The following is a 12,594-nucleotide window of genomic DNA, read 5'->3' as shown; positions in this document are numbered from 1 at the left end:
CTACCCCTCAGCCTCACTAGCTCTTCTTCCTGTCCAGGCCTGGAGGACCCAGCCTCCAGGTCCCCACTAGTCTTTGATGAGCCCCAGATGAGAGATGGAGGACCTGCCCTTTTACCTTTCCCAGTTCTTCTCCCCACGGTTGGCTTCTACTTCCAGAATTCTGCAAAATATTTCTCACAAAGCTCCGAGGTGCACACCAGCCCTTCTGATACTGGCCTAGGTTGGAGAGGAATCCAGGATAAGTCCCAGATTTCTGGATGGGTGATGGGGACAGTGCAGTTGGTTTTGAACTGATTGATGCTGCCTTGGGACAACCAGAGGAATGGACCTTTAGATGATGTTAAAATGCCGCATGTGTGCATGCTCAGTCACTTCAGTCATGTCCAACTCTTCTGCGACCCTGTGGACTGGAGCCTGCCAGGCTCCTCTGTCCATGAAATTTTCTAGGCAGCAATACTCAAGTGGGTTGCCATACCCTCCGGGAATCTTCCTGACCCAGGAATCGGACCCACTTCTCCTGAATCTCCTGCATTACAGGCAGATTCTTTACCCACTGAGCCACCTGGGAAGCCCTAAAATGCCTCACTCCTGTGTTATTAGCATAGTGGAGGTTCTCCGATTTCTGCGTCAAGCAGAGAACTAGGTGGTAAAGGAAGCAGTCAGAAGTAGGTGAAGCATGACTGCGGGATATGGGGAGAGGTAGTCATGGGGTGGGAACATCTGTGATCTTGTCCTTTTTTTGTTACTTGTCACTTAATTGTTATTAGTCATTAGTTCATACAAATCGACTAGAGGAGTAGTTACCTCTGAGGAGGGGGATGTGAGCTGGGATGAAGGAGGTACCAGGATGAATGGTAATGACGATGCTGAGTTCACTGGTGTTTGTGTCATTATTATTTATATTAATACCTTACACATAGGTTATAAAATTGTTTAAAATCTACTCAAGAGTTTATAAAGCCAGTTAAGAATTAGTTATAAAATTACACTGCACTTTAATATTAGTTAAGAATTGTTTGGTGCTTTACTATGTAGAAAGCAATTTACTTTTTTTAAAAATCAAATTTATTAATGTAAACACTTAGCTGTTTCCCACTCACCTCAAACTTCCCTTTTTGGTTTTCAGGCTGTGTTGAACCATTAATTTGTTCTCATTTTTCAACGCCAAGAGAATCCACTTTCGGAATCATCCTAGGATGCACTGAGCACAAACACCCCTCCAGGGATGGCTCTCTCATTACTCTGTTTCTCTTCCCCATGTGCTGATGAGAAGAAGAAAAATAGCTGCATGGTTTTCTTTTCTTTCCCAAACCCCTAACTTATATTACCTTTTGATCCTATAACAAATGTTATCAGCTTGGAGCAAGGGACCAGCCATTGCTGTTCAGCATGTCTCCCGTGACCTGAGTGGCTTCACCGCCCTTCCAGCTTCCACCCCAGGTTGTTCTTAGGGTCGGCTTAAATGCACAGGACCTTCATGTCACAGGGCAGTTGTGTAGCTCTTGTATATTACTGGCTATCACAGTGACCAATTGTCTCTAAAGATCACGTGGTTTCCTGTGGATTCTACCCAAAGGGGAAATGTGAGTCTTCAACCAATGCCTGTTAAGAGGGAATATACATCTTAAACCAATACCTGTTGGGTTAGTTTCAAGGTCTTCCTGTAAGAAGTGTCCCTTTGCGGTGTCTTTTGGCTCAGATGTTTGTGCTGAGAGCTTGAGCCGCTCAGCTTCCGCCGGCTGAGCGGCTGGCAGGAGGCAGCTGTGCTGGACAGACTGCCGCTCTCCTCGTCTCACACCTCCCTGCAGGCTCGGGGAACTGTGGAAGGTGTTGACAGAAGCAGGCAATTCCAAACGCAGCGTTGGGGTTGGCATTTCCTTGGCAGGACTTACACTGTGCACCTTCTAGGAGTGTAGGGTGTGTGCATTTCATGAATGAGAAGCAGAGCTGCTGTAACCTTGACTGTCCACTCGGCAAAGTGCCCTCGCACCCCCTCACCCAACCATGCATTTCTTTGCTGGAGCTGCTCAATGACAGTAAAAATGGCAGGAAGGTGGGCAGTGCAGGAAATTTACTGTCATCCCGCAAGACGGTTGTGGGAGAGCAGATAGCAATAATTGTTACTATTTTAAACACGAAGAAGCTTTCTTAAGAAAGACTTGGCTCCCAGCTCATAGCGTTTTCCCTCCCCACCCGGAAGTCCCTCTTTCCCCAGCCAGCACATCACCTTAACTCTGACCCACTACTGGTTCAAGAACATAAGGACCAGGAAACTGGGGAGATATGAGCTGTGTACACTTGGATAAATCTTTGCATGTTGGAGATATCCACCGTCTTTCTGAGGAAGGCATCATTGCTTCCCTGAATATACTGTAAGATTCTTAAGATCTCTGATATTTGTAGCAAAACACCACCCCTTTAGTCCTGGACTGGTTCCCTTCGATTCAAGGTTCCTGTTGGTAAAGTCCAGCACTGGAGAGAAAGTCAGGGTCCACTTGATGAATCTGTGCAGCTCTAGAATTTCATACCCATGAATTATTTGTTCTAATAGTATTTAACTATCTGGTGTTTTTCCCCATTTCTTCCTGGGAGGACAAAGATGTGATTTGAATGTTTTTGTTTGAATAGACAGAAGAGCTGGATGATCAGTTTTTGGTTAAACCCATGGGAGTGTAGGATATAACCAGAAATCTTTAAAGGAGGTGTATTTTAAGGCCCAGTTGTTACTTAATGATGATTTGACTATAATGTTTATTGCTATCTAATGTGGTATTTTAGTCAGCTTGAGCTGCTATAATAAGAATACCAGAGACTGGGTGCCTTGAGCAACGGAAACTCCTTCCTCATAGCTCTGAAGGCCGAGAAGTCCAAGATAGATCAATGTGCCAGCCAGTTCAGTTCCTGGTGAGAGAGTTTCTTGCTTGTGGACAGTCTTCTGTCTGTGTCTTCATATGGCAGAAAGAGAGATCTCTTGTGTGTCTTCTTATTAGGAAACTACAAGATCGTCATGACCTAAGTAGCTCCCAAAGACCCCAGCTCCAAATACCATTACGTTGGGATTAAGGCTTCAACATATGAATGTGGGAGAGGTGAGCCTAAACATTCAGTCCATAGCGTGTAATAAGCCAGTGGGCCAGACTGGTTCTATATATACAGTTATGGGGCTTCCCAGGTTGGTGCTAGTGGTAAAGAACCCACCTGCCAATGCACAAGACATAAGAGGGTTCAATCCCTGGGTCAGGAAGATCCCCTGGAGGAGGGTATGGCAACTCACTCCAGTATTCTTACCTGGAGAATCCCATGGATAGAGGAGCCTGGCAGGCTACAGTCCATAGGGTTGCAAAGAGTCAGGTTTTGGAATAAAATCAGTGACTCAAAGCATCATAAATGAGTAAAACCAATCCTGACCTTTTTGACCATGACCATTGATAAGGATGTTCTCTGAATATGCTGCCCTACTAGAGAAGAGGGAAAACCATCATGGCCTTTAGTATTTGCATTGTTTAAAAGCATGAGTTTCAACAACTGTGTTCAAATCCTTTCTCTTTAGGGGGACTCTCCTAGGAGGTCCGAGGTATCTCCCCATTCACACACACCCTCACTTTGTTATGTACATATACACGTAGTACACACACAGACAGCAGGGACACTGTGGGAAAAGATGCCAGTATGTCTTTCTTTTAGCAAAGACTAGCAGGGAAAACTCTAGGAATGAGGTGCTAATGAGGTTACTGGAGGAGGTGAGAAGCATAATGAATGTCAACCATCACACAAGTCAACAACAAGGGGGGATCAGGAGGAATGAGACATCTTGGTGATGCAGACCATTTGGAAATGTGGAAATGTGTGGGAGGACACTGGTGTAACAAAAGACATTCCTCCCATCACCAACCTGCTGGTCTCACCCAGTCACAGCTCTGGCATCTGGTACCTGGTGAGAGATACCTAGTCTAAATCAAGTTAGATTTAAGGTCTTTAGGCAAGAAATGTCCCCTTGACACTTTAGCACTTGGTAATGCAATTATATGTGTCTCTCTCACTCACTAGACTGAGTTTCTTTCTTTTTTTTTTTTTTAAATACTTACTATTTACTTATTTGGCTGTGCTGGGTTTTAGTTGTAGCATGTGGGATCTAGTTCCCTGACCAGGGACAGAACTCAAGAGCATGAAGTGTTTGCCACCGGACCACCAGGGAGGTCCCAAGACTGGGTTTCTTGAAAGCAAGGCCTGTGTCCTTTCAGAGTTGTCTCCAGTGCTTGACACTGGGGAGGAATGAAGTTATAGAATATTTTCATGCACACAAATATTCATTTTAAAAAGATATTCTCCCCAAAACACCTTGGGCAGGGAACTTTAAGCAACCGTGCTATATTATTATCCAAACACACCAGTCTAGGACTGGAGTGTTCCAAGGCCTTGGTAACCCCCAAAACACTGAAGATTTTCAGGTAGTTGTGATGACTACACCCCCCAATCTGAAGCTGTAAGTCTGCCAGAGGCTTGGAGGGAGCTGACAGTTCTGTGCCAATCAGACCCATCAGTCAGGCCAGTATTTACACTGAAGCCATTATTTACAGGCTTGGTTTCTGGTGAGGACTCTTTCTGGCTGGTAGCTGGCTGCCTTCTAGCTGTGTCCTCACATGACCTCTCTTCTGGGCATAAGCACAGTTTATGGGGGTAAGAGTGGGTAGGGGAGAGAGGGAGAGCTCTCTGATGTTTCATCTTATGAGGACACTAATCCTATTTGATCAGGGCTCCACCCTTATGGCTTCATTTATCCTTAAAAACTTCCTTAAAGGCCTCATCTTCTAATATAGCCACTCTGGAAGTTAGAACTTCAGCACGTGAATTTTGGGAGGACACAAGCATTCAGTTCATAACTGCTCTAAAATGATTGACTGGCTTTCAAACCCTACTCTGTTATAACCTAGCTGTGTGACTTTGAAGAAGTTCCTTTAACTTTTCTAAGCATCAGTTTCTTTATGGTAAAACGGGGCAATAATAGTATCTATCTCAGGGCATTGTAAGAAGCAAATAAGATAATGTATATGGTGGGCATTGGGAAGGGTCCAGTATATAGTAGATGTTTGCTAATTGTTAAGATCATTATTAGAATCCTCTAAATTCTGAGAATGAGTTTCCTCTAAGGTAGTCCTAGGAGTCCAGTCCAGTCCAGAGTTCCAGGACTAAAGCAGGCTTCTGTGAATGGGATCCCCCAACCAGAGAGGCTGCAGGACTCCCCAGATTTGCAGGAACCCAGCCTCTTCAGAGCCTGGTTAGCCTTCAGGGATTTCCAACAAAGAAGTGGAAAACGATAAGGTGAGTCATGGTGGCAGCCCAAGTGTTCTAGAGAAGGATTCAGGTACAGCTATCAGGAGCAGGTCTTTTTTTCATTTCCTCACATAGAGGATGGCAGAGGGAGGGACTGAGCCCACTGGACATTAGTGAAGGGTCAAGTTGGATTCTTTCTGGCTTCTTTGTAGCTTAAAAAAACCTTCTTAACAGAACTTTTTAGATTTTAAAAGGTAATACAAGTTTAATGTATAAAATTTGAAAAATATAAAAAACTGTCAAGAACGTAAAAATCATCTGGAACTCTTCTACCCAGAGTAACTCTGATAACCTTCCCTGTAAGTCCCAGACCCTGGAGTTATATGACCTCTGATGGGTTACCTGTTATTTCAAAACATCTATTTCCTTCTCTTAAAATAGGGCTAATACCTCCCGCCTTGTTCTTACTTCTTGGGGCTGCTGTGTGAATTAAATTCCAGGCACAGGGTGTTAGCTTACTAAGAGCCTTGTTACTACTGCTACTATTGAAGGAGACGCCCTTGGCTTACGATGATTCCAGCATCACGGCTCAGACAAGAAACCCCGGTAAATCATTATCACATCACTCTTCCAGGGTCTCCACCCTCCAGGTGTGTGCCATGAGTATGTGCTGTGGATTAATAAGCAAATCAATATTCTCATTTACCATGCTGACATAATGACTGGGCAGCAATTTCCCAGCATAAATTTCTTAAATTTCATAACTTACTTAAAGTTCTTTTTAAAGGTGAGGATTATATATTTGCACAGAAGATTGTGTGTGTCTTATCACCATTATTTCTTGCTGAGAACTTGCATCTCTCCTTTTGGGGTCACTTTTGGCCTTGGAAGAAAGAGATTGCATCTCTGAAGGGTTTCTGGGCTTCCTTTGGCCAGAAAGGTTTTGTCCATCACCTAAGAACCAAATTCATTTCCTGATTATTATGTATTAAAATTCCAGATTTTAGGACAAAAGTTCTCCTGACGTATGTCAGCTTTATTCCAGCTTCAGACGACAGGCTTGTGACAGTCCCGGTCTCCCCTCTGGCCCCTCTGGCCTCCCCGATTCCTCCCCACTCTCTCTACCCAGTTCCTTCCACACTAGGGGAGGGATCCCTTCTCCCCAAAGGTCAGAAGGATGCCTGGCAGGGGCCAGATGTTCGTGGGAGACAATGTAAGGAAAGGAGGCTTACTCCCAGCCACCTGTCTTATTTCCCAGCATCTCCCAGCAGCAGACCCCAGTGGACCAGCCTCTCCTAACAGCAGGAGGACCTGACAGTCTAAGCTGAATTCAGACTGTAAACTTTCTTGGTGTGGAGATTCCATGCACTCCAGCCTGGTCAATTTGACAAAAAAAAAAACCAAAACAAAAAACAACTGCCTAGCCAAGTGAGTTCAGGAGAGCAGGCTAAGCTCTCCAACTAGCTGACTTATTCCCTTGCAAGAGTTATTCCTTCAGCAGATTGTAAGACCTTTTCATCCTGGGACGCAGGCTTCCTGTACCTTGGCTGGTGGCAGGCAAAATAAAATGTTGAGGATGAGAGATAGTGTGTCGCTTTCTTTGCTCTGTTCACAGTGATGTGCTGCATTGGAAGAGGGATCAAAGTTGAGCATTATTCTATATACAGAGTTGCCAAATGTCCCAGACAACAAACGTGGAATTGGCCTACTGCTTTAAACCATTTGATTGTTGGGTGCACAAGTATCAATAGAGGCGGCCATTCATTCTTTTCTTTTTTTTTCCCGCAGTTTGAATTTCCTGTACTGGATGCTGGGGGTGAGGATTGGGCAGATACAGTGCTCACTGCTATGCCTTTGACTTTGAGGACTTAGTGCAGAGGTGGAGACAGATTCCAGTGCCATGAAGTCAGTGAAGGTACTGAGGGAGTCAGGGAAAGCTTCTTAGAAGAGGGGACAATTGATTGGATCCTTAAGAATAAGTTTACTGAGTAAAAATGTCGGCTTTCTTTGAGCCCACAATGACATTGCAGTGTCATTGTGGGAGGGAGGTATATCTCCCTCTTCTTGGTCAGATTTATATTTTCTAAATCTAAATGAAAATAATTTCTATTCAGATACCAAATGGTCAAGAGAGTTGCCGAAATCAACCTGCATTAAACATGTGTATCAGTTAGGGGAGAACTGACATCTTTTCTATGTTAAGTCTTCCGATCCATGAACATAGAATGTCTCTCCACTTATTTGGATCTTTGATTTCTTTCACCAGCATTTTGTACTTTTCAGCATACAAATCCTATATGCATTCTTAGATTTGTGCCTAAGTATTTCAATTTTCTTGAGCATCTATGTGTTCATTGCTAGTATATAGAAAAACAATAGCTATTTCTATGTTGATCTTATACCTTGTGACCTTGCTGAATTCACTTATTTGTTCTAGTAGATTTTTTTGTAGATTCTTTGAGATTTTCTGCATAGCCCCTATCATATCACCTGCAAATAAGAACAACTTTTTAATTTTTCAATTGCTGTGTCTTTCATCTCATTTTCTTTGGTCATATTGCTAGCTAGGACTTTCTCTATTGAATAATAGTGGTAAGAGTAGACATCCTTGGCTTATTCCCAGTTTAGCAGGGAAAATGTTCAGTCTTTTGTCATTAATTCTGATTTTAGCTACAGGTTTTTTGTTGATGTTCTTTATCAACTTGAGGAAGTTAATGTCTATTCCTACTTTCCTGAAAGTCTTCATCATGAATGGGTGTTGTATTTTGTCAAGTGCTTTTTCTGTATCAACTGATATGATTGTGTGATTTTTCTTCTTTAGCCTGTTAATATGGTGGATTACACTGATTGATTTTCAAAAATTGAGCAAGCTTTGTATCCCTGGAGGTAATCCCATTACATGGGTAGTATTTTTGAATTCTTTTACATATTGCTAAATTCTGTTTGCTGAGGTATGTTAGAAATTTTTGTATCTACATTCATGAGGGGTATCACTTTAGAGGTTTTTTGTTTTTTTTTTTGGTACTGTCTTTGTCTATCTTTGGTATCAGGGTAATACTGACTTCATAAAATGACTTGGGAAGGTTTCCTTCTCTATTTTCTGGAAGGGATTGGTGTTAATTCTTTAAGTATATGGTAGAGGTTTGTGGCTTTTGAAAAACGGATTCTGGGGGCACAGCCTGAACCAAATAAAGCTGAGTCTTCAGTGGTGGAGCTTGAGCATGGATGCTTTCAAAAGCTCCTTGGATGAGTTTATCAGTATGCAGTCAGCTAGGGAGCTTCAGTGTGGTAGTGGACTTCTTGACGCAAACACAGGAGGGTGAACTGCAGCAGAATCCATCTGAAGAATGGCATGAATCAAACAGCTGTGAGACTTGGAGAATTTGGCCCTCTGAGACACGCCCCAGGAGCCTCCAATATCTCCAGGACCATATATGGTTTAGTGGGGACATTCCTCATGTAAGACCTCTGGGTTTGACTTGGCTAGTTAGTAGCCATAAATTCCTTAATAGCAATTTCAGTTTTCTCATCTGTGAAATGCCACTTCTTGGACTGTTGTAGTAATAAAATGAGAACCCAGGTCTCCCACATTGCAGGTGGATTCTTTACAGTCTGAGCCACCAGGGAAGCCCAAAATGAGACAAGAGATATGAAAATTCTTTACAATCCCCACAACATCTTGAGAAGCTGAAAACCAATGTTTCTCTGGGTTCTAGCTTCACCTTAATTGCTGCAGTGTCATGATTCCCAAGTAGTCCTGCTGTGAGGTTAGCAGGAGGCCTGTGACCCCAGCTGGCTGTAGGACCTGTGTCCTCAGGCTATGGAGAAACTGCTTCCCCATCCCTGCTCCCTCAACTCTGCCCATTTATTTTGGGCTCTCACAGGAAGGGGTGGGACCTTGGTGACCATGAAAAGGGACTTTGACTTTGACCAATGCCCCCCTCTCACCTTTCACAGGAACATGCTTGCCAATTCAGCCAGCGTGCGGATTCTCATCAAGGGAGGCAAGGTTGTGAACGATGACTGCACCCATGAGGCTGATGTCTACATTGAGAATGGCATCATCCAGCAAGTGGGCCGTGAACTCATGATCCCTGGAGGGGCCAAAGTGATTGATGCCACGGGGAAGCTGGTGATCCCTGGAGGCATCGACACCAGCACCCACTTCCACCAGACTTTCATGAATGCCACGTGCGTGGACGACTTCTACCATGGGACCAAGGTAATAATGCTTCTGGGTGCTGAAGGTGCTTCCTCAGTGGCTTCCTCTGTTTCTCGGCCTGCTCTAGGCTGGACCCTGATGAACAGGGTGCTCCCACTGTATTGCTCAAAGAAGAAATTTGGCCTTGAAAAGGGCCACTGTGCAACTAAAACAGGAAATTTTGGGCTAAATGTCATAGATTTCCATGATTATGGAAAAAGGAGGCATTTAGGCCCATTTTGCCAATCACATCACTTAAGTGAGGTACCGAGGCCAGGAACTGATCTTATTTTTATGTTCTTATGTCACGTAGTGCCAATCTAGAAGAAGAGGAGGATTAGCTGGTGTTTGTCATTGTGCATGGTGAGGGGGGTGGAGGGGGTTGGTCTAATGGACTCCTTTATGTATGATAAGCTAAATTAATTTCCCCCAAGTTGTGAAAAATAGATATGCTTCTTCTAGATGATTTTAATGGTAGAAATTATGAAACAGACATAGTTAGCTATCTTCGATTACTTTCCTAGCTTGTTATTTTTTAAAAACAGCTTGAAAACCACTGGTGGTGGGCCCTCTTTCCAGAGTGAATTATCATGGACAATATTTAAGAATTACTGAGCTGGGCTTGAGCTGCTTCCATGCAAAATACAAAAATTCAGACCTGTGAAACAAATGAATCAGGACGAAATTACATTTTCTCAAAAGCATCACAAATAGGTTTTTTTCACCATTTGTCTGTGCTCCAAAATCCTGTCATTGCTGTCATCTCTGCATTGTAATTATCTGTCACATGCAGGCTTCTTTCTGAAGCTCAGACTATGGGCTCCTTAAGGGCAAGGCCTGACCGTATTCTTCTGTTTCTAGAGCCTGACCCTGACCTACAATTAGAGTAGCTGACCAGTAAATGTTTGTTGAATGAATAAGTGATTGATATTTATCCATGTGGGTCTCTACATCCAACTGTGCATCAGATTCATCTATGAAGATTTTTTTCAAATGCAGAATTGAATCAGAATCTCAAGGGCGAGAAGTCCCTCGCCTCAGCAGCAGCCCTTTGTACAATCTGATCTATAAAGGACTTAGCCTCTAATGTTCCCTGGATAAAAGGAGTCCACTGGCCACTGACCCAGTGGCTACAGTCTTATGTCCTACTTTGGCCCACTGCTGCAAATCCCCATGGCCCTGTACCCTAAAATCTCACCTTTGTTCTCTCTGGGGTCCTCAGGGAGCCCCTCTCCTATGCTCGGTGCTCTCTCTGGGATCCATATTCCTGGGGGCTTCAGTGCTCCTCCTGCTGGTGCTCCCCAAACCCACCCTGAAGAGCCAGGTTGGGGCAGGCCTTGGAGTGGCCTTGGAGTTGCAACATTACAGGCTAGCCTGCCTCAGGCAAGTGGCCCTGAAGATCTCCCTGAGGATATGCCTCGTTCCCAGTCCTGGAGCAGCAGATCAGACCCCTGAAGGCTGAGCTGTGAGGAGTCACAGTGGCCATAGCCCAGCCTGTGCTGAGGCGAGGATGATATCCCAGGCCACAGCTGCCCACTGGAGCCAAACCCAGGGAAGAGAAGTGTTTTGTGAGCCCTCCCTAGTTTCTCCTCTGAGAATAACTCTGGGGCCATGCAGGTGATGCCTCAGTCATGAAATGGGGAGCCCCATCCTCATACAAACTAGCAGGGTCCTCTTAAGGGGACCCAGGTGGCAGACAGGGCCTTTCTGAAGTGAGTGAGCACTTTCAGCTCACCATGTCAATGCACTTGAGCCCTGCCAGGCCAGGCCTGCTTTGTTTGTGGTTAATTTTTAAATTTTTTTTAAGTTTTTTTTTTCCTGCACTGAGTCTTTGTTGCTGTGTGCAGGCTCTCTGTTTCAGCGAGTGGGGGCTACTCTCTAGTGTGGTGCCCAGTCTTCTCATTGCGGTGGCTTCTCTTGCGGTGGAGCACGGGCTCCAGGTGCACAGCCTTCGGCAGTTACGGCACGTGGGCTCAGTAGTTGTGGCGCATGGGCTTAGTTGCCCTGCAGCGTGCGGAATCCTCCTGGACCAGGGATCGAACTCATATCCCCTGCATTGGCAGGCAGGTTCTTACCCACTGGACCACCAGAAAGCCCTCTGGTTATTTTTATTGAAGTATAGCAGACATATAGAGAAGTGCACAGATTCTAAGTACAAAGAATTGTCACAACTGAACACACCCTTGTGACCAGCACCCAAATCAAGAAACCAAACATTGCCAGCACCCAGAATTCCCCCTTGTGTCCCCTCCCCAGTGACTACTCCTCACCAAGGAGAACCACTATCCTGACTTCTAATACCATAGTCTTTTTGTCTTGTAAATAACGGCTTAATTGAGATACACAAGCCGCACAATTCACCTATTTAAAGTGCAGATGTCAGTGGTTTTCTGTATATTCACCATAGGTTGCTTTTGACTGTGCTTTATGTAAATGAACTCAGGCCGTCTGTCCCCTTGTGCTGGCTTCCTTTGCTCAGTATTATTTTTGTGAAATTCACCCATGTTGTTGCACATCATACTTACTCCACTTTCATTGCTTACTAGTGTTCCACTGTACAAAAGCCCATGTAGTACCCAGCCATTCCACCATCAACAAGGTCATTAGTTTGGGGCTATTACAAATGCTGTGGCTGTGAATGTTGTGTACATGCCATTTAGCAAACGTGTGTACATTTCTGCTGGGCATGTTCCTGGGGGTTGAGAGTGCCGGGTCGTAGAAGACACACATGTTTAGCTTTAGAACGTGCTGCCAAATCACTTTCCAATCTGGTTGTAACAACTGATACTCCCAGCAGGATTCTAAGAGAGGCCCCAGTACTTATCATCACTATAACTCTGATTACCACACCAATCCATGCTAGGGTCTATACTGCAGTGTGTACCAAAAATTGTGTGCAGGGTGCTGCCTTGCTCCAAAACTGTAGCTTGCTGGTCCTGTCCCCCCTCCCCCCCTTGAGAAATCTTTATTCCAGAGTCAGATGCCATGCTGTCACTGTGCTGCCTACCAGCCTCTGGGAGGGCAGGCTGGCCTTCTTTGTCTTCTTTTCCTCATTGTCATCTGCCAGGGCCTCATTAGCCAGGAGTGACGAGTTTTCCTCTGAGAGCCTGCAGCTCTTTATG

General features: G+C 44.6%; 1 protein-coding gene across 1 annotated transcript in view; it reads left to right on the top strand.

Moving 5' to 3' along the window:
• Window positions 1-12,594, top strand: part of DPYSL5 (dihydropyrimidinase like 5) — an 89,418-nt gene that overhangs the window by 28,078 nt on the left and 48,746 nt on the right. The window contains exon 2 of the mRNA XM_006046210.3: window positions 9,229-9,493. Within this exon, the coding sequence (XP_006046272.1) occupies window positions 9,233-9,493 (261 nt within the window). The 5' untranslated portion in view covers window positions 9,229-9,232. The remainder of the gene's footprint in view (window positions 1-9,228; window positions 9,494-12,594) is intronic.

The sequence above is a fragment of the Bubalus bubalis genome, chromosome 12, assembly GCF_019923935.1.
Source record: "Bubalus bubalis isolate 160015118507 breed Murrah chromosome 12, NDDB_SH_1, whole genome shotgun sequence".
Lineage (NCBI taxonomy): Eukaryota > Metazoa > Chordata > Mammalia > Artiodactyla > Bovidae > Bubalus > Bubalus bubalis.
Note: the sequence above shows the minus strand (reverse complement) of the source record. Positions and strands in the feature narration are given on the sequence as shown.